The following is a 27,297-nucleotide window of genomic DNA, read 5'->3' on the forward strand; positions in this document are numbered from 1 at the left end:
TCTATGAAATTTAATGTTCTCTGGCCATTTAACTTTTATCTATATTCTACAATTTATGAAACAATACAAAAACAACAGTTACAAACTAATGATATTTTTACATTAAGAATCAAACAATGGATTATATTTGTTGGTATTTCTGTAGTCGAGATCCATTAACTAACTTAGTTCTTTGATTCATTACATCATTAAATAAATTATCAACTTCCTTGCTTATATCATCAAATAGTTTATTTAACTCACACAGCTTTCTCTGCAAATCTTTGGCTGCATCATGTCTTACTTCATCCCCAGCAACAAGGTAAGCAACACCATTATTCATCTCTTTGATCTCGCAGAAGCTCGGCTTTTTCTTCACTAACTTGCCACTGATTTTGAAGTCAAGTGTGGCGACTAGAGAACTTTCAAACCCACCAGCAGTTTTTCTTAGTTCCATGTATGGATTACAATCACCATTTAAGCAAGATAAGAGAACTCCACAAACCCAAAATCCAGTACTCTTCATTTCCTTTACACCCTCATGAACAATCCACTCCTTACCAGAAAAATTCTTTGCTTTTTGATCTTTTGTGTGAAGATATCTACCAAAATTGGAGCTAAAACACCCTGATGGTTGGATTGTTTTCAAATGTTTTCTTTCCAAAGAATGTGACTTTTCCTTTTCCATCATAGTCAAACTCAAACCATGAGCTAGAGAAAGCCTAGCTTGGCCAAGATGAGAAAAAGAAGAAGAAATGCAATTCAGAAGGTCCAACAAACTCATGGTATAGTTGAGATACTCTTCAATGGAATCAACCTCCCATTGACTCATTGGATGATCACTGTCCACTAAAAGTTTTGCAAAAGCTTTGTTGATGAAGGGCAAGAGACCAAAACATGTTTGAAACCATGAGATGACAAAGTTTGTGACTCTGACTCAGGTTCCAATTCCAATGCTAATTGATCAATGCATTTGGAAACATGAGAGTGAAAAGAATGAAGTTGTGAAGATGATAAGTCTTGGTTTGGTTGAGGAGGACACTTGTGGTGATTCTTGTTCTTGATGAAGAGTTTTGCAAATTTGTCTACTACCATTAATAATTTGATGTTAGAACAGAAAGATGCTATTAAGGTTGGTCTTTTACTCTTTTTGGGTAAGCTAAGTAGTAAGTTTGAGTGGTTTTGTTTGTTTATTAAGGTTATGTTTGTGTGTGTGGTTGGTTATATAGGCATGTTGATGTGTAGAAGAACAAACAACATAGAAAGTCACATTTAAAACATGATAGAAATAAGTGGGGACAGTAACTTGGTTGTGGTCTAAGCTTAATGAACGTGTTTGGAGGAATCTTACTTCATTCCTGACATTCTACGTAATAAAGTCATGATCATTTTGCTGACTAATTAAGCGTGTACAAGTTTGGATAATAATAATAATAAATTATAACATTAAAACGTGAAGATTTTTATGGTTTATAAAGTGCACGTAGAAAGTAATGAAATTTACATAGAAACATGTTGCTCTTTAGATTATAAAGAAATAAGAAATTTGATAATAATTATGAAATATGTGTGCAATAGATAAGCCACTTAGGTACAAGGTAAGATTCTTACCACTTGGTTGAATACTTTTTCATTCGAACGGAATAATTAAGGTTTTCTCTATGAATTATGATCTTACAAAGTCCATTTGCTGTAATGCCAAGTTCCTCAATCATTTGGGTAGTTAAATTGAAGGAAATGAGTCCACCGTCGTCTTTTTTGAACACCATATCACCATTCTTTCCTGCTCCGATGAGATTCACATGGAAAGGGATGGGTTCTTGTACAATAAACATTTTAGTCCATGATTTTTTAATAGTAAGTTCACCCAAAACTAAAATGTGAAATGTAGTTGTGTTTGGTAAATTTAAGATCAAAGCAATAGACCCATTCAATAGCACCAAGTGTGTGGGTAGTAATTGAAAATCAAAGTTGTCATCTATTTGTGTTGTAATGAAAACCTCATTTCTCCAGTCAAATGACAAGATATATATTTCATTATGTGTTACACTTTCACACATCCAATGAGAGAGTCCATCCATGTTCAACTGTTGGCAACAATTCTTAGAAATGTGATGCAAAGGGAGATCAACTATTCTCCAAGAGTCGGTCCTTAGACTATATATCTCCCATGTATAATCGTTACTAATATAAGTGCCTTCAACTTGTTCTCTCAGACACAACACTTTATAGTCGTTTCTGCCACTGTCATAACCAAATGCACTGTAACTAACAGAAGAAATATTACACAACCTGCTACATTTCACAAGCTTAAACTTTCGAGTAGATGGATTCCATAATACAAAAATTTTCATGGGGCAGTATAATGCAAATACCCTCCATAGACAAACGATCCCATTAACACTACCTGAGCCGATAATGTCATAATCCGGACCGGAATATAAGTATTCTAAACTATCATAACTGGGAGTACATGGCCAAAGTAATTTGACCCTATTCTCAAACTTATCTCCAGAAACAGACCACAATTCAAATGATTCATCTAGATAGAAAATTTCCGAACGAGTTAACTTGCCATAGAGCAGAAAAGATGTATCGTCGTAATAAGGATGTTCCTTTTTTAAGAAAAAATTGCGATACATAGTCATGAAATCAGGATTATCAAATAAGAGGGACCATGATTTGCAAACACATTCAAATCGCTTCAAAGATTTAATACACAATTTTGATAGAATGGAAAACGCAATATCATCATGTATGTGTAATTCTTTTCTCAACTTTACCTTTTCATCATCATGTATGTGTAATTCTTTTCTCAACTTTACCTTTTCAGCAGTGCCGTCTTTATTCATCTTCCAATCTATTAACCACTTTTCAGCAGTGCCGTCTTTATTCATCTTCCAATCTATTAACCACTTTTCAGCAGTGCCGTCTTTATTCATCTTCCAATCTATTAACCACCTTTGCATGCAACTCCAAACCCTAATGTCAACAAGCTGCTAGGGTACTGGTTAAAAAAAATGCTGCAACTTTATTTATAGGAAAACAAATATCTATCCTGATTTAATAATGGATATGCATCCAATAAAAAACCATGAATCTCCCATGTCCTTAATTTTTTAAAATTAAATTAGTGATTTTATTGGATAGATGATTCTCATTAGTTCAAACTATAAAACTATTTTACACATTGTATCACCCCTTTTCTTTTTTAGTTATATTTTAAAACTCAATCAATTAATTTTGTAAAAGATATTTTTTATTAGAATTAAAAAATAAAAATAAATAAACTATTAATATAGTCTTTAAATTATCATTCTTTCATCAATTTATTTTATTTATTATAAAAATTAATTAAAATATATTTAATTTAATTATTATTTTTTCCGTGAAAACGTAAATTATTTTAAGAACTAATTAATGTAAAATTAAGATATATAATATAATAATTAATTGCATGTTTAAATAACTTTACATATGGGAATTAATCCGAAATTTAGTAGATATTTGTATTTAAAACAAAATACATTAGTAATTGAGTTGTGGAGTTTGAAGGCCATATTGAGAGGTTTAATGTTATTTAACAATTTATTTTTTTTAATTTAATTGAAGCCCACAAAGATTGTAGAAGCATTAGATTAAGTCAAAGCTTAAAAATAGAGTTTTTTAGCAATTTAATTTTGTTAGTTGTTTGTAGTGCCACTAACAATATAATTATTGGTACGGAGCCCTACTATGAGGATATAATGTATATTTTAGCAATGGAAAAGGTGAAAACAAAAACAAAAAAAATACTACAATGAGTTATATATATATATATATATATATATATATATATATATATATATATATATATATATATATATATATATATATATATATATATATATATATATATATATATATAATACAAACTCTTTAAATTAATAATGTCAGGACCGAAGAAATTTATTAATTAATTTAGAGAGTTATTATAATTTATCGATAAATTAATAATTATTAATTTAAAGAATTTTTAAGTAATTATATTGTACATACTAAACAAAAAAGCAAATTAGTCCATGTCTACGTTGCATCGAACTTTAGGACTCGACTTAAATTAGTAATTACTGTGTTCATATGCATTGAAAAGAAATAATGACTTTGACTTGAACTTTGAACTTTAAAGGAAAACATACAACTACTGAATCATATTTCAATAGAGTGTAATATATTTTTTTTTTCAGTTTCTATGAATTATTAATTTATGATTCTCTTGGGACCGAAAATTATAAAGGGATCTCCCGAAAAATTATTATCTTATTATTTTATCGAGTTTTTCAATTTTTTACATTGGCCCAAGTCGGGACCGGACAAATTTATTATTTTAGAGAGTTTATTAATTTATCGAGAATTAATTTAAAGAGTTTCTAATATATATATATATATATATATATATATATATATATATATATATATATATATATATATATATATATAGTTATATTAAATTAATTATAATTAAAATTAAAAAAAATATACGGTGTTTCTATTCTTTAAAAAGTAGTCTATTTTTTAAGGGGAAAAAATGACCATTTGATTCATGCTCATTAACGGTTAAGATTTGATGTAAGAATGTAGAATTATATTTGGTGTCAACAGAAGATCTTGATGTTTTATATATATATATATATATATATATATATATATATATATATATATATATATATATATTATATTTCACTTTTGTTTGGTTATTGAGATTAGCCGATAAAATTTCTACTCGATTCGTGAGCTCAACCCATGAAAAAGACTCTTGTTTGGTTGAGAATTAAGCCAATGTAAAATCTCTTGATTTTCTTGTAGCAAGGGTTCGTGAGAATAACCTGAAAATGTCTAATTCATTATTATAACTCTCAAGAAGATCTCTCAGAGAGAGGTGTATGCCAAAATTTGTCTAATCCTCTATAAGTCTTGGTGATATCTCTCTACCTTAACTCTTTAGATTCTATTATTTATTTCCATTGTTTTTCTTTGTGTTATTTCAATAATAACAACACAAATTATTATTTTAAGTAAACTTTTTTTAAATTAATCATGAATTTTAATTACCACAGTTCACCCCTATTGTGTTTGGAGTCAATTGTTCTACACTTAGTATCGTTATTTTATCTAACAATTCAACCTTGTCTCTTTTAGTTTAGTGTAGCTTGTCGTAGTAAAAATCAGTGATATACATGAGGTCGGCCGTCGAATATAAAAGAAAACTATACAACCTCGTTATCAAAAATGTCCTCCTTGTAGTTATCATCGTCACACACTCAAAAAACTTCTTTTTCTTATTATTGTTTTTGAATAACACAAAGAAAATTAATATCTAATTGGGAGTATGTTAATGGAGATCCACTCCCCAACCCCGACTCTCATGAAAGAAGAAGAACAGATATTTGATAGGAGTGATGCCCAAACCCTTATACAAGATTTTGAACCCCTCACAAAAGCACATTGTAGGGGGGTGAAGATGGGAGAGGGCGATGATGAATATCTACAAGATGTCTATTTTATTAAGGGTAAAGAGAATATACATCCTCAAGTATGATAAAACATAGGAGTACACAGGGAAGGACTTTCCCACCACTTCTTGAGGTCGCGTCAAACATGCCTTCTTGTCGTCCATGCAAGGCTTTATAAGAATGTCTTCCTCATAATTAGTAGAGGGAATGGTAATCCATTCACAATACTCCTTCACCTTGGATTTGGTGATGACCGTAGATCTAAAACTTACCACCCCGTCAAAGAAGAAATCCAGGCTCATGCTGATGAAGGTCATCACCAGTTTTATTGTAATTAATTTATTTTTTATATTAATTTTTATTAATTAATTTCAGAACCCTCACTGCAATTGACTGAGCTTTTGAATATTTTAATAATTAATTTTAGACAGGGACATACCCAGAATATTTTTAGTGTGGGGGCAATATATAATATTAAAGTTAGATTTAATTAATATATATTGTAATTATAAAAATATATTACGTATTTGTATTTAATTATATTTAAATAGTATGAATATAATATAAAAATTTAATTGGAATACACTGACAGTGTAAAGAAATTTTACACCGTCAATGAATCACAACCGTTAATTTATTAAAAGTGCTTGATTTTAATTTTAATTAAAAAAAATAATATAATTGAATGGTTGTGATGCATTGATAGTGTAAAATTTTTTACACTGACATTGCATATCAATTAAACTCATAATATAAATATTATAGTAAATAAAATTTTAAACGTAATTATGACATATCAAATTAAATATAACATATGGCTACTTGAGTATGAGAATGAGAATATGTAATATAGATGGTGTATGTCTTTTTATTCTAAGAGTAAAACTCCATTTAGTCCAATTACATGCATACTGTATGGATTACAGACAATATTAAACTTTTAGTGGGGGCCCTTGCCCATATTCATTTGTGAATATGTCCGTCCCTGATTTCAAATTCGTCACTGTAATTGACGGAGCTTTTTAATTAATATTTTAATATTTATTTTAATGTTCTCCTTATAAATAGCACAGGTTTCTCAGTTGGTACTCACAACACCTACCACTCATCTCTTAATTTTAGTCTTAAATTTTTCTACAAAAATGTTTCCAACGTTTCCAATGATGAAAAGAGATGCACATGTTATATTTTCACCAGTGAAGCCTCCGATGAAGACCACACTTTGGAACACGCAGCATTTATAGAGGCACTTGCTCCGCTGGTTAAACGAGCACATCTTTGATGGTGAAAAGATAAGGAGAATTGAAAGGCAAGTTACTGTGTCCGGCTCAAATGGAGGAAATTGTTCATAGAAACATGTGACGAACAATGTTGGTGTTCTCATGATGATGTTAGGACCAAATGACATTATCTTGAAGGTGGTAATCTCGTAGATATGTTGATGTGTTTGGCAAGAGCGGATTGTCTAGACCAGCTTATTATGTTGATGATGTTAAATGTTGATGTTGAGTGTTTTTATTCGTAAGAAAATATGTTGTATGTTGTTTTATGGCTCTGTTGTAGTACGTGTTGTCCCATTTATATTGTTGTTATAATATCCAATGCAGATCTTTGTCGTCATTAAACGTCATTAAATCATGAAAATACTGAATTAGTAATTGTGCATATAGTTGAGAAACTGGTCAACAAAATAAAATACTAGTTATTATCGGTTCCAACATTTGGACAATGAGTCATGTTGTGACCAGGAAGACGACACAACAGACATTTTCTTTCCAACTTATCATATGTGTCCATTTCTGTTCTAATATGTGACCTCCTTGGGCGACCGTTCTTGAAAAGGCAGATCACATACAAAATAAAATTTTACAAACTGTCTCTATCATACCAACATAAACATCGTAAACACCACGAGGCAGGGTCTCTCGCTGTCGCGGGCAAACCCCCTTTACCTTATATATAACTATCATATTTGAATTATTTCACTAAATATTAAAAAGACAAATAAAGAAAATTGAATTTATATTTTTTCACTAAATATTAAAAAAGACAAATAAAAAAAATTGAATTTATATTTTCGTTTAAATCTACAAAATTAATTAATTAATATTCAACTCAATGTCTTAATGGTGAATATGTTCTGTCTTATAATGAAGCTAAGCAACTAGCTAGCTATAAATATAAATTTAGAATGCATTTCATCTAGAATCCGCCAATTTGAGAGAGAAGAACAAGAAGAAACTGAAAAGACTCGCTGATCAAGAAACCAAAATTTTCCCTTTCTTGAGGTTTCTCTTCTCTTCCTTGCTCACTACGCTTCTTCTTCGTTCTCTGCTTATTATGTTTGTATTTTCGAATGCGGTTTTCTTTTCTTTTATTTTCCTTGCTCACTACGCTTCTTCTTTCTCTGCTTATTTAGTTTTGTTTGTGATTTGGAATGCCGTTTCACTTTGAGGATGATGTGATTTTTCATCATCAAAGTATAGTGTTTTGTGTAGTTTTAATCGTGTCTTTACTTTTAGTTAATTTTTTTTTGTAAAATCCAACATACTCGTGAACTTCGTCAGAATTCAAGATTGGTTAATTTGTTTTTCAGTAGTTTATTTTTATCCAAACGAGTTTGACATATTGTTTCGGTTTCTGTTTGTTGCCAGTTTGGTTAATTCTAGTCTTTGTAATGCTGATCATGGTCTTTATGACTAGCAATTTTTGTGGTGCTTGCTGAGTATGTTTGCTGTTAGGATATAAAATTTGTTTGGAGTTTGGAATTTGGAACCCTGTTCGATTTTCTTGTGTTTCATTTGGCATATTCTTTTATGTTACATCAGTTGCAGGCATGTTTTTTTGTGTATGATTTTGTTACCTTATTGAAAGCATTTGGTTATTCGTCTGAAGACGCATCAACATGCATATGTTTTTCTTCAAAGTATTTCATTTACCTTATTGGAAACATTATTGTTTTGGAGAAAACCCTCAACTTTCTTGTTTTTTTCAGTGCAGGATGACGGGACCTTACAATCAATTCACTGGGGAGGAAAGTTATCCGCCTCAAATAACAGTTGGAGTAGACATAAGTGCGTCGCCATACTGTGTTGCGGTGTGGACCGGTAACAAAGTGGAGTATGCAGTCACTAACATGAAGCCATATGACCAAGAAGTGTTGTTTAAGGCTAAAGTTTGCCATATGAGGCTCTTGATTGGCCGGATAGAAACCGAGTCATTGACGCAATCAAGTAAAACATTGCCTTTTCAGATGTTGCTGGCTGAAGCTCCACCTCCCTCTACCAATTCAGAACAAATTCTAGCATCTTATTTGGTTGAATTAAAAGAAGCAGCTCAAAGGGCTTTTAAAGCATCAGTGAGAGGATTAGTCCTAACCCATCCTGCTTCATTCAACAGACTGCAGTTAACTAGAATAACTGCTGTGTGCCGTAAAATGGGGCTGCAATTCCTCCAACTTATCCCTCAGCCAACGGCCGTTGCTATGTTATACGCACAGAAACAACTGCTAGCGTCTTTTGAGGCTTCACCTTGTATTCCTTTTGCAACTATTGGTCCTCGTTGTCATACAAATTGTGACAATATTACTACCGCACTCCTCTTCAACATGGATGCAATTTACACTGATGTTGCTGTTACTTCTGCAACATCCGAAGGCAAATGGCAAATCAAAGCGATTGTCGGTAGCGCAATTGGCGGAGAGCAGGTAGTTGCAAATAGTATGCGACTTTTCATCCCAGATTTTGAAAACAAATTCAAGAAGGAAGGAAGAAACAAGAAATTCAGATCAATTGATTTACTTAGAGCAGTAACTCTAGAAGCAATTCGTCAATTTAAGGATAAAAATGAGGCTAGGTTTGATTTAAACATGGAAAATGGTCATAAGATTCGAAATGTGGTAAAAAGGGAACAGTTTGCGCAAGTAAACAACGAGGTGTTTCAAATGTGTGAAAGGCTCATACGGCGATGCTTGCAAGATTCAAAAATTAAAACGGAGAGTTTAGATGATATCATTGTTATAGGTGAATTTGGGGGCATCTTAAAGCTGCTGAATATGTTTAGCAGTACTCGTGTACCTATCAATTCTCAGGCCATTGAGGTAGATATAAATCCATTGAATGTAGATATTAATCCTATCAAAGCTATCGACGTAGCTATAAATTCCCTCCAATCTGCACTTTGCGGTGCAGCATTGGCAGGGGCGGTAAGAACTGATGATAAGATGAAATTGATCCATTCTCCAAGCACATCCCATTCGCTCGGAATTCGAGCGAATGGTAGCTTTCTGTGTTTCATTCCGAGAAACACTCTCTTACCAGCTAGCAAAGTTATGCAGTTAACAACCATTCATGATGATCAAATGGAGGGAATGCTTATAGTATATGAAGGGGAGGAAAAGACTGTAGAGCAAAATCAACTATTGGGGATCTGTCGACTAAAGGACTTGCCCGAAATGCCAAAAGGTGTTCCTATAATTGAAGTGGAGATGGCAATTGACAGCGGAAACCAGTTGAGAGTCGCAGTTGCAAGTTTCCCGTTTATCGAGATGCCAAAGCCAATGATCAACCACACAAAGCTTTTGCATTACCTGGGAGAAAATAGGATTGATGGTGACAAAAAGGACTTGGCCACTTTCGTCAAGAAGAAATAAAATCATGGAGATTTGCAGCATATTGTTTGTTATGTGTTTCAGTAGCAGATAATAATGTTTAGCTCTTATGTTTGTTTTGTGTTTCAACAGAAAGTAGCAGATATTGATGTTTAGCTGTTATGTAACATGATATATAGAATTGTCAAAATTTTACACAATGTTTGTAACATGATATATGGAATCTCGTTGGAAGGATATCAAAGTTTTAAAAAAATAGATTAAGTACTAAAATTGATTAAGTCACGAGAAAAAGGATGAGTCGCATCCTCAGCTTACACTAGTTTTACATTGAGAATCCTGTATTTCGCGATTATATAATAGGCCTATATATGGCAATGTTATGAACTCTTATTAGATTTTCGGTGTAAAACTATTTTGAAGGTTGCTTGCAGCTCAAGAAAGCTTTTCATACATGATCATAATCCTCTGGCAAATGCCAAGGATATTGATAATAAGCTGTGAAAGGATCGAAAATAACTGGAATACAACCGGATATAAGTGAATCAAAAACCGATTTTCTCGTTGGACTATCTCCCGGTGGCTGCAAGCAAAACTCTGACTCCACAAAAAGTTCTATAATTGATTCTGGCTCATTACATTTATCAGAACTACAACTCAAAAACTTGCATTTACTGTCACTTTTCAAACTGCATTGGTCGATTATTATCGACCTTATGTGGTCATCCGCATCATTCCGCGCTGTACCAGCAAAACTCATGAGATTCTTCCGATTTGATCTTATGATTTTCAGCTGCCAGTCAATTATATCATTGTCCGATTTCGGATGAAAATAAGTCGGATGAGGAATTCCTATATTGTTCAAATGCCACGGTTGGCGTTCGATCAATAACTTAATTGGATTCTGCATATTTTCAAGCTCTAACAATCTAGTTCCCCAAGGAGAATCACCAGTCCTTCTAAAATCCCAAGGAATTTTCCCCAAAACAAAAACATGATCCTTACCTAAATTCTTTTCCATGTAACTTGTCTCTCAAGCCACTTCAATAACTCCAAACCCAAACCATCTTTTTTATCATTCGAAACATTCTTGAAATGCCATCTCAACACATCAAGTCCACCATAGAATGGAACATAGAAAAGCTTAGCATCATTCTCATTATAAAATGGATATTATCATACCAAAAATCAGATTTTTTAGATAATTTGAGTACAAATGCTATACTAGATTTGATATGAACTTCCTAAAATCTAAGCTCAATTTATGGTTTGGAATTTGTTTCCAAGCAATTTCCATTTTATGTGAATCCATTTGATACTCGCTAATTTGTTTAGAGAAGAAGATTGATTTCTATTTCGATATGCAGCAGCTTCTATTCTCTATGAAGTTTAATGTTCTGTGGCCATTTAGTTTCTATCTATACTACAATTTATGAAACAATACAAAAACAACAGTTACAAACTAACGATATTTTTACATCAAGAATCAAAGAATGGATCCATTAACTAACTTAGCTCTCTGAATCATTACATCATTAAATAAATTATCAACTTCCTTGCTTATATCATCAAATATCTTATTTAACTCACACAGCTTTCTCTGCAAATCTTTGGCTGCATCATATCTTACTTCATCCCCAGCTACAAGGTAAGCAATACCATTATACATCTCTTTGATCTCGCAGAAGCTCGGCTTTTTCTTCACTAACTTGTCACTGATTTAGAAGTCAAGTGTGGCGACTAGAGAACTTTCAAACCCACCAGCAGTTTTTCTTAGTTCCATGTATGGATTACAATCACCATATAAGCAAGATAAGAGAACTCCACAAACCCAAAATCCAGTACTCTTCATTTCCTGTACACCCTCATGAACAATCCACTCCTTACCGGAAAAATTCTTTGCTTTTTGATCTTTTGTGTGAAGATATCTACCAAAATTGGAGCTAAAACACTCTGATGGTTGGATTGCTTTCAAATGTTTTCTAGCCAAAGAATGTGACTTTTCCTTTTCCTTCAAAGTCAAACTCAAACCATGAGCTAGAGAAAGCCTAGCTTGGCAAAGATGAGAAAAAGAAGAAGAAATGGAATTCAGAAGGTCCAACAAACTCATGGTATAGTTGAGATACACTTCAATGGAATCAACCTCCCATTGACTCATTGGATGATCACTGTCCACTAAAAGTTACAAGGATTTTCACAACTCAGACAACGCGCTTTATGCATCTTGTCAGGAACTGGGACTGTATCTTCAGTCACTCTGCGCCAGCCTGCTTCTACGACTATCAGTGTTGCATTCGAGGTTAGAGAACTAACACCAACTACCTTCACTATTAGAGATTTTAACATTACAAGTATCATCATTTCTATCTCCTTTTTATTGAATCCTCTCAATAGTTCTAGTTTAGTAGCAAGTTAATAATGTGCAATGCATACACTGTAATCATCGTTATGCACTAGTAAGCATTTTATTTTTCATGCTGGCAGGGGCGATTCCAAATATTATGCTTATCTGGCTCTTACTTGGTTGCTGAAGATGGTGGACCTCAAAATCGAACTGGTGGCATTAGTGTTTCCCTTTCTAGTCCGGACGGTCATGTTATTTGGCAATGGCGTTGCTAGGCTTATTGCTGCAAGCCCTGTCCAGGTATATTTCTTTATCACAATCTTATAATGGCCTTATAACATTGGTGATTCTCGTTCACAATCATAAGATAGATACTTGAGATTCAATCCTTTCCCTCCCAAAACTAATGACACTTTGGTTGCTGCAGGTGGTAGTTTGCAGTTTCGTATATGGCGGCTCTAAGGCGAAGACTGCCACAAAAGAAGGTGATGGTTCAGAGCCTCAGAGTAGCGACCAGTTAGCTTCTCCAGGAAGTGAACCATCTAATCAAAACTACACAGCTTCTGGAACAGGAACAGGCACAATGTGGCTTGGATCAAGGCCAGTAGATGAGAAAAGTGAACATCCACACACTGGTATTGACTTGATGCATGGGTGAAAGTTATTCTCTATGTTGTAATTATATTTATCTGTTGTTGTAAATGTACTTAATTTGTGAGCATTGTGACTCACTTCGCATGATATTATTCCTATTGGTGTGTGTCACAAGTTAGCACTAACCTATGTTGTAACAGTTGAAACATTTTAGGGTTAAGTAACAATCTTGACTTGTGCAGAGAAAAGAAAGTTTAGGTGAAATAGAGGCCATTTCTTTCTTACCTTTTACTAGTTTATTTATCAAACTAATCAGCATACTAATTGGAATGCCATGATTAGATTTGTTTCACCAATAACTAATTTGTACTAAATTATGTTCGTGCGAGCCAAGTTTGAAACATAAGATCCTATGTTGCGTTGCATATACAGATATACTACACATTCGAGCAAACATCTTTAGTAAAACACTCTGTTTTGGATATGGATATTTATCATGCATACAACTATATCAGATCCTTAGCAAAACTGCAAACCATTTAAACCAAAAATCATAATTTTTGAGGGATTATACTTAAACTCTCGGTTGCATTTTGAGATTTCATTCTATCTATTAGAGTTGTTTCCAAGAATCATCCTAATTGTATTATTCAATCTTGAATCAATCTATGCATTCTTGACTGTCAAATAGCATTTTTACTAAACAAAACCATCTTTGGATCAATTGCTTTTGTAATTTACAAGTTCAAACAAATTTCCAAACAAACCTTCACCACTATTGCCAACCTTTAAAAGTTTCATATTTGATAGCTTCTTAGACCATATAGCCATCTCAACTTCATCGAAGGTGATAATAAACATTCTTTACCTTAAAGAAGAGCATCCTTCAAGTATTCAAAGAATAAGGGTAATGAGATAGAGCAGTGTATATATACTCCTAAAACAATGGCAATGTTACCAATTCTGCACCAAAAACAATGACAATGCTACCAATTTCTTCACCTAATCCTTTTTTCATTATTCATCCATCAAACAACCTCATTTTCCTCAGCTGCTATTGATCCCACACAAGGCTTCACTCATGTTTCATTAGATAACTCAAACTTTGTTATTCAAAAGCCTTACAATATTCCAGTAAACCAGCGTTACAACTTTACAAATGGTGTGCACCAATTTTGGATATTCCCCACAGACAAGCCTTTCATGAGTGGCAGCAATACAAAGCCACGAACCGAGATTCGTATCAGTGTAAGTGTGTATTTGGTTCTACGGTAACAAAACTTATTTTACATGACATTATATCTTAAGTTTTCACTTTGCACTTGCAGAAACATGAGTATACATCTGGTATATGGCAATTTGAAGGGTATGCTTATGTTCCTAGTGGCACAAGCGGCGTGTGTATTATGCAAGTGTTTGGCGGCAGATCTACTGCGACAACTACACAACTTAGGATCTACGATGGTTCGTTAACTTATTATAATTCTCCTCATGTTCTGTCTCAGAATATCTATGACAGGTGGTTTAAGGTAAACGCGATTCATGACGTGGATGCTAACAATGTTAAGGTTTATATTGATGGAGTTCTCAAGCGCGATGGGGCTGGCTCGGAGCTGGTACTCACTACTTCAAGTTTGGGGTTTATGTACAAAATGATCATTCCAATCGCATGGAATCTCGTTGGAAGGATATCAAAGTTTTTAAAAAATAGATTAAGTACTAAAATTGATTAAGTCACGACAAAAAGGATGAGTCGCATCGTAAGTTTACACTAGTCTTACATTGACATCAAATGAGAATCCTGTATTTCGCAATTATATAACAGGCCTATATATGGCAATGTTATGAAGTCTTATTAGATTTCGTTGTAAAACTATTTTGAAGGTTGCTTGCAACTCAAGAAAGCTTTACATACATGATCATGGATTTAGATTGATAAACAAAAAAAATTAGTAATCATTCAACAATGAAACAAAATAACTAGTCCTTAAATTTGCTAACCCTATGAAGCAGATTATTGATAGTAATTGCAAATGCATCCTGAAACTTTTCAAGCTCAGCATTGTGATCACCATATACTAATCCAGGAAATAGTTCATATACAATATACCTCCTCATGTTTTCTCTCTCTCTCAAAGAAATATTTCCAAGCTTCTCCACAACATTCACATTCATTTCTCTCACCTCTTTTTTGTCCATGAACACAGAATATTTATCATAATCCTCTGGCAAATGCCAAGGATATTGATGATAAGCTGTGAAAGAATCAAACAATTAATGGATTATTGTAGCTGTTTCTGTAGTCGAGATCCATTAACTAATTTAGCTCTCTGACTCAATACATCATTAAATAAATTATCAACTTCCTTGCTTATATCATCAAATAGCTTATTTAACTCACACAGCTTTCTCTGCAAATCTTTGGCTGCATCATGTCTTACTTCATCCCCACCAACAAGGTAAGCAACACCATTATTCATCTCTTTGATCTCGCAGAAGCTCGGCTTTTTCTTCACTAACTTGTCACTGATTTTGAAGTCAAGTGTGGCAACTAGAGAACTTTCAAACCCACCACCAGTTTTTCTTAGTTCCATGTATGGATTACAATCACCATATAAGCAAGATAAGAGAACTCCACAAACCCAAAATCCAATACTCTTCATTTCCTTTACACCCTCATGAATAATCCACTCCTTACCGGAAAAATTCTTTGCTTTTTGATCTTTCGTGTGAAGATATCTACCAAAATTGGAGCTAAAACACTCTGATGGTTGAATTGCTTTCAAATGTTTTCTAGCCAAAGAATGTGACTTTTCTTTTTCCATCAAAGTCAAACTCAAACCATGAGCTAGAGAAAGCCTAGCTTGGCAAAGATGAGAAAAAGAAGAAGAAATGGAATTCAGAAGGTCCAACAAACTCAGGGTATAGTTGAGATACTCTTCAATGGAATCAACCTCCCATTGACTCATTGGATGATCACTGTCCACTAAAAGTTTTGCAAAAGCTTTGTTGATGAAGGGCAAGAGACCAAAACATGTTTGAAACCATGACAGTGACAAAGTTTCTGACTCTGACTCAGGTTCCAATTCCAATGCTAATTGATGAATGCATTTGGAAACATGAGAGTGAAAAGAATGAAGTGATGAAGATGATAAGTCTTGGTTTGGTTGAGGATGACACTTGTGGTGATTCTTCTTCATGATGAAGAGTTTTGCTAATTTGTCTACTACCATTGATAATTTGATGTTAGAACAGAAAGATGCTATAAAGGTTGGTCTTTTTGGGTAAGCTAAGTAGTAAGTTTGAGTGGTTTTGTTTGTTTATTAAGGTTATGTTTGTGTGCGTGGTTGGTTATATAGGCATGTTGATGTGTAGAAGAACAAACAACATAGAAAGTCACATTTAAAACATGATAGAAATAAGTGGGGACAGTAACTTGGTTGTGGTCTAAGTTTAGACTAAAAACACGCTGACGCACAACTGGATCCACTACTACTACAAGATAAGCTTAATGAACGTGTTTGGAGGAATCTTGCTTCATTCATGACATTCTACGTAATAAAGTCATGATCATTTTGCTGACTAATTAAGCGTGTACAAGTTTGGATAATAATAATAATAATAAATTATAACATTAAAACGTGAAGATTTTTTATGGTATATTTGAATTCTCTCACGTTAAGATTGGGAAACTTCTCATTCAATGAGTGGATGACCCTTAGACCGAATACCTATGATTTTAAGCGATCAGTTTAATTTGTATCAACTAAGGGTTTTGCGGTGCGATTTGAGCGGTTTTTACGGTAAAAGTCATCCGATCCGCAAGAAAAAAATGCATGCGATTTGGTTTGATTATTTTTAAAAATAAAATAAAATAAAACCAAACCAAACTAATACGATTTGGGTTGTTTCGATTTTGTACTTGATTTTTATAGATTCATAATACACATATATAAGACAACATAATTTTGTGTTTATTCATTCATACATGATCATAAAATAAATTTATTATTCAAATAAGTTTATTATAATTTAATACATAAATATGAATTGCGTCTTATAATTTTATCTTATGTCTAATGGAGATAATATACATGAAATTGCGTTCTTAAATAAATTTGAAATACTATTGTATTTCATATATAAAGGAATGCAAAAATAATGTTCATTAATTTTTTTAATCTTATCTTTATCGACGTTAACAAATAGAAAACAAAAAACAAAAATAAATACATATAGTGATTTCATTTTAAATAAAATTAATAGTATTTTATTTTTTATTGATATGTAAATTAAAATAAATATCATACAAATAATATGATAAAATATACATATTAATTTCTCTAAAGAATTAAAAAAATATATAATGAATTGTAAGTTTTGTAACATAATGCGATTTGCTTTGATTCGGTTTGCAGAATACAAACCGTAAACCGAACCAAACCATGCATTTTTGTTAGAAAGTGACACGAACTGATTCGAATCAAATGCGATTTTTGCGATTTTTCGATTAGGTTTGGTTCGGCTAGCGATTTTATATTGGACCGGTTCGGTTTAAACACCCCTAGTATCAACGACTCGCGTTGTCTTTACATTACATAGTTGGGTTACTTATTAGATTAGCTAGAAGGGATGAAGGATTATGAAGACGAGATTACACGAAGTGTAGGACATATTATGTGGATCCTTTTGTCAATCAGGAAACAATATCACATGTGTTATAAAATAAAGAAATAAGATAAAAGAGAAGAGAGAGAAATAGAATGATTATGTATTATTTCATCGATATAATTTTACAAAGAGATTAGTCCTATTTATAGGATAATATTCAGACAATATAATAAATACAAATTGTTATAAATAAGAAATAAAATCATTGAGAAACAATTATCCAATTATTCATAGCACTTTCCCTTATATGTTTGTTTTGGATGTGTCTCGTTAAAAATTTTACTAGAAAAAACTCAGTGGGGAAAAAACCTAGTGAAGAAAAAAGAGTGCAATATCCTTTTAAAATAAATTTATTTCTTCCCCTTAACTAAACGATTATTTCTTCGACGATGAAGATTAATCTTTTGTACTAGTTTATTAAAAGTTCTACTTGAGAGTGAATTTGTGAAGAGATCAACAAGATTATCACATGAACGAATTTGTTGGATGTTTATATCATCATTATTCTGAAGATCATGAGTGAAAAAAACTTTAGAGATATGTGTTTTGTTCTGTCTCCTTTAATGTAACCATCTCTTAATTGAGTGATGCTTGCAGTATTATGGTCGTTGTATTTGTTTTTCCATAAGACAAACCACAAGTATTTTGTATGCGTTAGATTAAGGATCTCAACCAAACGCATTCTCGAATTGCCTCATGTAGTGCTAAAAGTTTTGCATGCTTATATGAACTTGGTGCTATTGTTTGTTTCACCAATCTCAATGAAATAGTTGTACCACCACATGTAAACTAATACATGTTTGTGATCTACCATTGTGAGGATATGACAAGTAACATGCATCTGCATAACCTGTTAATTCGAGTTTGGATACTTTGGTATAAAATAGACCCATGTCTATTGTACCTCTAAGATAACAAAGTATATATTTGAGTCTGTTCCAATATCTTCGTGCAAGTGAAGAACTGTATATTGCTATATATCAGGACGTGTATAATTAGCAAGATACATTAGTGCTTCAATCGCACTGAGATGTGGTACTTTAGAACCAAAAAATTCTTCATCCTTTTCTCGAGGCTTGAAAGGATCTTTCACTACATCTAGTGATCTAACAACCATTGGAGTAAACAACCGGTGAAATTTGTCCAATCGAAGTGTTTTAACACTTTTTTTATATAGCATTCTTTATGTACAAATTCCTTTATCCAAATGCTTAATTTGTAAACCTAGAAATAATTTTATCTTTCCTAGGTACTTCATCTCAAACTCTTTCTTTAAACAATTCATAGCTTTTGAAAGCTCTTCAAGAGTTCCAATAATATTTATGTAATCAACATAGACATCTATTATTGCACATTTTTTTCTTGATCTTTTTATAAAAATACAAGGACAAATGAAGTTATTTGTATATCCCTCTCTAAGCAAATATTCACTAAGAAAGTTATACCACATGCGTCCAGATTGTATCAGCCCATAGAGAGATTTGTTCAATTTTATGGAGTAGCTTTCTCGAGATTTGGAATTATGTGCATTTGGTATATTGAACCCTTCAAGGAGTTTCATGTAAATTTAACTATCAAGTGAACCATACAGATAAGCTGTTACAACATCAATCATGTACAAATTAAGCCCTTCATGTGCTATAAGGCTTATTAAATATCGAAAGTGCTTACATCCATTACAGGTGACTATGTTTCATCAAAACCACGACCGCTGCCACGCGCACGACAACAACCACGATTTTGCACATAGTGACCGTGTCTTGCTACATTCACTTCTAGGAATGGAGTTGTACCTGCGGGACGAGCCTCATGATTTTTCATCAAGAGTTCATTATTTTGTTCAGCCACAAGAAGACAAGATATCACATCAGAGTATTTATTAAATCCTTTTTTTCGATATTGCTGTTGTAGGAGCACATTGGATGCATGAAAAGTGGATAATGTATTTTCCAAGATATCTTCATCACTTACTTTTTCTCCACATAATGTCAGCTTAGAGGTTATTCTAAACATTTCAAAATTATAATCACTTACAGTTTTAAAATCTTGCAAGCGTAAATGCATCCAATCATAACGAGCTTTTTGGTAGAATAACCAATTTTCGATGAACATATCTCTCTTTTAAATTTTTCCACAAAGTATACGGATCAGTTACGGTAAGACATTCATTTTTAAGGTCCTCAAGAAGATGACGACGAAGGAATATCATGGCTTTTGTCTTTTGTTGATCAGATGATGTATTTCTTTCTTTAATAGCATACATCAGCCTTTTGTATTTAGATGGATTTCAGCATCTAGAACCCAAGGCAAATAATTCTTTTCCGAGATGTCAAGAACCCCGAAGTCAAATTTTGCAAGATTTGTCATACTTAATTCTATCATAATTCTGGTACGGGACGCACATTTGTTTTAGATGTATATTTTTTAACAGAAAAATGTCTGGTACCCGTTAAAAAATAATAGGCTTAATTGCAACTTTGATCCCCCTATTTAGTATTTTTCTTGATTTTGGTCCTCCTATTTTAAAAACCACTATTTTAATCCCTTTTTTAAGTTTTCAGGTGAATTTTGGTCCCCATTCAATTTCTGACTTATTTTTAATGATGTGGCGCTAGTTTACTGACGTGTCAATGCTAAATCATTTTAAAATTAATCTAATTTTTTAATAATATTTTCTTAATAACAATAATAATAATAACAACTTAATAATATATTAATAAAATCATTTATATTCTTTTTTTTCTTAACCAAACACAAACAAACCTATGACTCTAACAAGAAAATTAACGTGCAAATTTATCTTCCCCTTTCTTCTCTCCACAGTCAACCTTGATGAAAAAATCCAACAACATCAAATCTCCAAATTAGAAAACCTGCAAATTCAACTCTAGATTTTCTTCATTCCTCAAGCATAAACCATTGAAAAGAACCATTCCAAATCTATATACTCGTATCATCTTCGGAAAAGGCGAAAATAATCAAATACCAAATTGATTTTCAAATTTAGGGTTTCAATTTCAATTTAAAACTGAATGAAATTGTTGAAGTTCTGGAGAAAACAAAATCCAGAGAAACCCAGATTTTCTTCATTTGCATTTTCTTTCTCTGATACATTGTTTTCTTGCCTATTAACAAAAGTGGGTTTCCATGGATGAAAATACCATAGTCAAATTAAAACCAACCCATGAAATCTAAATTTTTAGGTTTGTTTTGTTTTAGATGAAATTAGAAATAATGTAATTTCTCTTCTAATACTTACCTCGAAACATAACTTGGATTTGCCATACCGATCGAATCAGAAAACGAATCGCAAAAAGAAGGGTTGTATTGTATGCTTGTGTTCTTCGTGGTGATGGATTGTATTAGTTAGGGTTCATGGTGGGTGATGGGTTGTATCGTGTTGATGATTGTATGTATGCCTGTGTTTTTCAGAAAACCTATCCCTATTGTTTTCTCAATAATGTTGGTAAAATATTTGTTAAATTATTTTGTTAATTTTAATTTACTATTTAAATTAATTGATAAAATATAATCATATTAATAATATTTTAATATTTAATGGATTAAAATGATGTGGAATAAATATTACATGCCAGCTCAACAAAAAAATGCGTCATGTCACTGAAAATAAGCACCAAATTGAATGGGGGACCAAAATTCTCTTGAAAACTTAAAAAAAGGGACTAAAATAGTGGTTTTTAAAATGAGGGGACCAAAATCAAGAAAAGTGTTAAATAGAGGGACCAAAGTTGCATCTAGAACCCAAGGCAAATAATTCTTTTCCGAGATGTCAAGAACCCCGAAGTCAAATTTTGCAAGATTTGTCATACTTAATTCTATCATAATTCTGGTACGGGACGCACATTTGTTTTAGATGTATATTTTTTAACAGAAAAATGTCTGGTACCCGTTAAAAAATAATAATTGAATGTATATATAGAAAAATGCCTGGTACCCGTAAAAAAAAAAAATTGAATGTATAGAAAAATGTCTGGTACCCATGAAAAAATAATAATTGAATGTACAGGAAAATGTCTGGTACTTGTAAAAAAAATAATTAAATATATAGAAAAATATCTGGTACTCGTAAAAACATTTAGATCAATAAGATTTTTTAATACAAAATATAATTTTGTTATAAAATATGTGAATAATAGAATAAAAAAATGTAATAAAATAATAGAAGCAAAAAAAATCATGAATGGAAAAAATTAAAGAGAAATCTTATTAATATATAAAAAATTAATATTTGAAAATAAGAATAAAAGATATGAAGATATATTAATTCATTAAGAGTAGAGGAAGATATATTGAAAAATGTCTGGTACCCGTGAAAAAATAATAATTGAATGTATAGAAAAGTTTTCGGTACCCGTAAAAAAATTGAATGTATAAAAAAATGTCTGGTACCCGTAAAAACACTCAGATCAGTAAGATTTTTTAATACAAAATATAATTTTGTTATAAAATATGTGAATAATAGAAGCTAAAAAAATGTAATAAAAAATAGAAGTTAAAAAAAATTATGAATGAAAAAAGTATGAGAAAAATTAAAGAGAAATCTTATTAATATAAAAAAGAAAATAATATTTGAAATAAGAATAAAAGATAGGAAGATATATTAATTCATTATGAGTAGAGGAAGGTATATTGAAAAATGTCTGGTACCCGTAAAAAAATAATAATTGAATGTATAAAAAAAAATTTGGTATTTGTAAAAAAAATTAAATGTATAAAAAAATGTCTGGTACCCGTAAAAACACTTAGATTAATAAGATTTTTTAATGTAAAATATAATTTTTTTATAAAATTTGTGAATAATAGAAGCTAAAAAAATATAATAAAAAATATAAGCTAAAAAAAATTATGAATGAAAAAAGTATGAGAAAAATTAAAGAGAAATCTTATTAATATAATAAAGAAAATGATATTTGAAAATAAGAATAAAAGATAGGAAGATATATTAATTCATTAGGAGTAGAGGAATATTATTTAAATTTGAAATTTATGAAGAAAGAGAAAATTGAAAGAAAAAAAATTTAATAATATATTATACATGTATAGATGAATGAGTTGACAATGTATAGTAAAAGTTGGTATATGCATTGATAATGTGAAGATTGATTTGATTGATACAAAAATTTATTTTATTAATATATTTATTTGAGAATCAATACTATACTAAGAAAACTAAAGCCTCAGTTAATTACATTCTAATCCAAAAAAAATCAAAGGATTAATCAATATTTAGGGATAACTTCGTCATTACATATATTTTAATACTACTAATTTATTTTAATCATATTAATCATTATGGTTACTTGCAATTAATAACTTTTCACGCTGACCAAAGAAATACCTACTACTATTCCCCTATTCAAAATAAAAATGTCGTTTCCAAGGGTGCTCCCCCATCACGCTTGCGCCCATGCAAATTCCTGTAGCCGGCAAAAATTGATTTCGTGTATTGGGAGTACTGCAATGCATCATCTACATATAAACCCTCACACAATCAGAATCTCTCATCTAGCATATTGCTCAACCATTCCAAAACATGTTGCAAAACTCCCATTCACCTTAATCGTGAAAAAAAAATTTCAATTTCCTGGTAGAATGTCTCGCAAAACAGATTTCGTATGCGATATAGATGATTCCAAAGAAATCTGGCGTCTTGCTGTTCGTAACAATGACCTGTGGAGCGTCGTCAATAGCAAAGGTGTCGCACACCTTCGAACCCTTCTTCTTTTGTCTTACGATTATGATTTTGTCTTAACCCACTATGGCAGCGACAAGACGCGATTTTGAATTCTGTTCGTTATTTCGCGACTCTTTGGATTATAGATCTAACCCATAACCACACTAATCTTCGTCTCCGATTCTATGATATTTTAGAAATTCATCTTTCATTTCAATCTCTCTTTCACTATTTCTCACTCTAAGTTCACAGTTGGAACTAAGATTTATTCTTAAACGTTGAAAAGAGTTTACGGGAAAGAGTTTATGAGAATAGATCTTGAATTAGTAGTTAATATTTTTATATTTATTTTCATCATTTATGTTGTTATAATTTCATATTTGTTGTTCTGTGAATCTTTAAATGGTGTTATGTGAATCTTTGTCGTTGCTGTTGCGCTGTGATTTATGATTGAAGGGTTTGTTTTTTTTCTTATTCTTATTTTAGGGTTTATGTTAGGAAGCAAGATGCAGAGCAATGGATGGAAGATTACTGTTAATGAATCTAAGGTTTACCATAAGTTATGTAATAAGTTAATATTACGATTGATTAAATAATGTGCTTTTAGCAGCTGCTGATATGTTCTTTTTTTGTTGATTGTAGCTAGAGATTCATCTTTTGTGAACATCTGCGCTGGATCTGTGTTGGGGCAATGCATTTCCGGCGGCGACTTTTCATGATGTGTTATATCAATTTCCATGTGGGTATTGAATAAAACTTTATTTCTTATTGGGATTTAAGGGTTTTTTCATGTTATTTGATTCATGTTTTATCTTTATTTTAAAAGATTTCTTATATTTTAATGTAGCGTTTTCTGATTTTTATATAGTTCAACTTTTGTTGGTAGTGTTGGGTTGCATTAATTGGTATATGGTGCATTAAACTGAATATATTTGTTCTTTCCAGGAATATTTCATACAAATTGATGGCACATTTAACAAAATTGACCATGATAATAATAATGCAGGTCTGCTGTGTCATGAGTGCACTTCTGCCTCCTTGCGGTTAGCGTATCATGAACTGATCGCCGCATATGATTCAGTTTGGCTCAAGTGGTAGTTTTATATCTGTTGGAATTTCGAATCGATCAAACTCATGCAGGTGTGACTCTGTAGCATAGTTTTGTTCTGCACGGGTAAGTTTTTTTTCCGAATCTGTTACTGCAACAGTGTTGTTTGGCTACATTGTTGTTTCCAAATCTGTTACTACAACAGTTTTTTAAATTATTCTATATATTTTAATGTCAATTTTTATTTATTACTTAAATCACATTGCAAAGGTATTCCATGCTCAAATCACTACACGTATACTTGATGTTATTTGATAATTCTTCCATAACTACATCCTTGCTCTTTCAACATCCCCTTCAACTTCATAACCTAAAGACAACACAATAGAACTAACAGTAAGTTTTTTCTTCTTTATTTATTCTATTGAATTCAGTAAAATGAGACAGGGTTATGTAACTAACCGTGAGTTTTCTGAGTATGATAAAATTGATATGAGAATTCTTCCTTGATTCCAAATCAGACAACAACTATTTCAAATCAGACTTGGTCACTCTACTAAGATTGAAGAGGTAATTTTGTGTTAATACATGTGTTGAATGCCAACAAATTCAAGGATATAATAAATAATAATGCTTATTATCTTCTTGCGAATGAGATCATTGATCGTCATTGCTTCAATAAATTTCTAATCTATTGATCGTCGGAACTTATCTTCTTGCGAATGAGATCATTGATCGTCATTGCTTCAATAAATTTCTAATCTATTGATCGTCGGAACTTTTTGTACATGTAAGACAATTCCATACATTTGATATATCTCATAATATTTCCTCTACAGATTATGTATAAGTGCCTTTGGTAAGTTGATTGACGATTTCATTCGGACTGAATAGAGGTCGTATGATTTTTTATCGAAAAATGCAGTGCTTTTAATTTTTCCTTTCACCTTGCTTTCAATCCAACATTAGAGTGTGTTTCACCTATTCTACCTCTTTAGTTGAACATTTTCAATCAAATTATTGGTACATCTTAAAATTTCATTTTTATTTGAGTTATCCTTTGGACAGTGTTTCAGTCCAAGCTTAACTCAGCCTAACCATAGTCAGTTTTATATTTTTGAGAAATAATAGTAATTATAATTGCATGTATATATGATAATTGCATGTATATAAGGATTATGTGTCCGTTCTGTGTATATCTGCACCGGATTGAAAGTCGCCTGCTACTGGTTTTGGCTTCGGACAGGTATTTGGTATATCTGCGTAATTGGATTTGAATTTGGAGTTGCTGTACAAAAGCTTGGGGCTAGAGGATTTAAAGTTGAGCTAAAGCTAAAATTCTGTTTCTGGGGATTTAGGCGCTGTGCGAGTTCAAATAGGTTATGTTGACTTATTTTTCTGGTGTGTTAGGTGTTTTGCCCGCATATAATCTCAGATTTCTCTTGCATCGGTGTGGTCAGACGGCATTTTTTGATCTGTTTAAAATTTCAGGAATCAATTAGGGTATTTCTGCTAAGAATTTTTTTTTATTAATCTGTTAGAATGATTGATTGTAAAGAGGGTTGTCTGAAATTGATGTGCTTGAGTTTTGTCAATGTAATGGGGTTGGAAGTTTGGCGTAGTCTGTATGTATTTAAACTTAATGTGACAGAATTAATTATATGAGAAATAAAGAGGCTGAATCAATTTTTAGAATGGATATTTTATAATCTTTGAACCACTTTATATTTTGTATTTATTGTGATATAAGTAAATGATAGAGAATTTAATTTTTAAAATATTCTGAGTAAACATTTAGATAGATGTTCAGATTTCACTATATAGGCTATATTTGGTTTGTGAATTGTGACTTAGCTGGCTGCCCAATTGAATAATAATTATAAAATTTGTTTTAATAGTTAATAATGGATGATGATATCAAATATTTTCATTACTTTTTTGGTTATAGAACATTTCTTTCTACTATTGTAGGGTAGCTAATAAATATCAATTAATTTGATTAATTTTATGGAATTCAATTTTATTCATTATCATAATAATTATTATAATTTGGTAGTAAATAAATAGTTTTAATAAATGATTTTCAAAATTCTTGGTTTTAAAAATAAAATACTATGGTTCTAAAAATAAATTACTATTTAAGATTATTGTAGCTTTTAAAATGAAATTGATGTTTTTTTTTTTTTGGACTTATAGTTTTAGTGTATAAAATGTCAAACATGTAATATAATAGAATTTATCAACTATATTAAATAATTATTTTAATTTAAATTATGATTTAATAATATTATATGATATAATTGAAATATATGTTTTAATCTTTCAAATATTTTTTCTTTTTAATTTGCGTATCTTTTATATATATTTATTAACCATCGTTATATATTTATTTATTATTTATAAATTAAATTCATTCTCACAATCGTTATGATTATTTTTAAAACATATCATTAACATGATCATAAAATCATATAATATCAATAGAATCCATAAATTTACAATTCAGAAAAACTTAAAAATTATAGGCATGTCCGACGTGCCGAACCTATTTTTCTAACGGGCCGACAAAATATTTACTTAAATTGAACAAATATTATATATCATATGTTGTAACGGGCCGACAAAATATAGGTTTTTAATCCATATATTAATTTTTTTGAATTTTTTGAAATATTTAACTCAATTTGTTTATAATTAAAAATCAAATTTTTTAAACAACTAACTTATAAAATAAAATACAAGAATATGAAATCAAAGTGAAATTTTTTTAAACACTTTAAAATTAATGTTATGTTTCTATGACATTCAGAATTTCAAATATTATATTTTTTTAACCATCAAAGCACTATATTTATTTAATATTTC

The 27,297-nt window shown here is 31.4% G+C and overlaps 5 protein-coding genes and 3 pseudogenes across 9 annotated transcripts; 4 read left to right on the forward strand and 4 right to left on the reverse strand.

The window, feature by feature from the left end:
* Nucleotides 1–121: 121 nt before the first annotated feature.
* Nucleotides 122–811, reverse strand: LOC131647046 (uncharacterized). The gene has a single exon (XM_058916965.1). It carries the CDS (start codon nt 809–811, stop codon nt 122–124), a length of 690 nt encoding a protein of 229 aa, XP_058772948.1.
* A 634-nt stretch (nt 812–1,445) lies between these two features.
* LOC131647045 (F-box/kelch-repeat protein At3g06240-like) lies at nt 1,446–2,972 on the reverse strand. The gene has a single exon (XM_058916964.1). The coding sequence runs from the start codon at nt 2,946–2,948 to the stop codon at nt 1,587–1,589; it is 1,362 nt and encodes a 453-aa protein (XP_058772947.1). The 5' UTR covers nt 2,949–2,972; the 3' UTR covers nt 1,446–1,586.
* Nucleotides 2,973–7,692: 4,720 nt separating this feature from the next.
* On the forward strand, nt 7,693–10,308 carry LOC131647047 (heat shock 70 kDa protein 8-like). The gene is made up of 2 exons (XM_058916966.1): nt 7,693–7,759; nt 8,467–10,308. The coding sequence occupies exon 2, from the start codon at nt 8,473–8,475 to the stop codon at nt 10,120–10,122; it is 1,650 nt and encodes a 549-aa protein (XP_058772949.1). The 5' UTR covers nt 7,693–7,759; nt 8,467–8,472; the 3' UTR covers nt 10,123–10,308.
* A 220-nt stretch (nt 10,309–10,528) lies between these two features.
* On the reverse strand, nt 10,529–11,101 carry LOC131650324 (probable xyloglucan galactosyltransferase GT20). Its single transcript, XM_058920038.1, has one exon. It carries the CDS (start codon nt 11,099–11,101, stop codon nt 10,529–10,531), a length of 573 nt encoding a protein of 190 aa, XP_058776021.1.
* Nucleotides 11,102–12,259: 1,158 nt separating this feature from the next.
* LOC131650325 (AT-hook motif nuclear-localized protein 5-like) lies at nt 12,260–13,423 on the forward strand (annotated as a pseudogene).
* A 597-nt stretch (nt 13,424–14,020) lies between these two features.
* Nucleotides 14,021–14,751, forward strand: LOC131650326 (citrate-binding protein-like; annotated as a pseudogene).
* The window catches only part of LOC131650327 (probable xyloglucan galactosyltransferase GT20), a 17,918-nt pseudogene continuing 5,179 nt past the window's right edge, over nt 14,559–27,297 (reverse strand).
* Nucleotides 23,048–26,127, forward strand: LOC131652458 (uncharacterized). 5 transcript variants are annotated; one of them, XR_009298718.1, is made up of 5 exons: nt 23,048–23,405; nt 23,871–23,932; nt 24,027–24,123; nt 24,391–25,002; nt 25,679–26,127. XR_009298718.1 is itself a non-coding variant. In XM_058922309.1 (3 exons), the coding sequence occupies exons 1-3, from the start codon at nt 23,078–23,080 to the stop codon at nt 24,045–24,047; spliced, it is 411 nt and encodes a 136-aa protein (XP_058778292.1). In that variant the 5' UTR covers nt 23,048–23,077; the 3' UTR covers nt 24,048–24,351. The 5 variants fall into 5 exon arrangements, 1 of the variants encoding a protein (XP_058778292.1); XR_009298717.1 differs by having other exon boundaries at nt 24,391–24,558; nt 24,703–26,127; XR_009298719.1 differs by having other exon boundaries at nt 24,391–24,558.

The sequence above is a fragment of the Vicia villosa genome, linkage group LG2 (assembly GCF_029867415.1).
Source record: "Vicia villosa cultivar HV-30 ecotype Madison, WI linkage group LG2, Vvil1.0, whole genome shotgun sequence".
Lineage (NCBI taxonomy): Eukaryota > Viridiplantae > Streptophyta > Magnoliopsida > Fabales > Fabaceae > Vicia > Vicia villosa.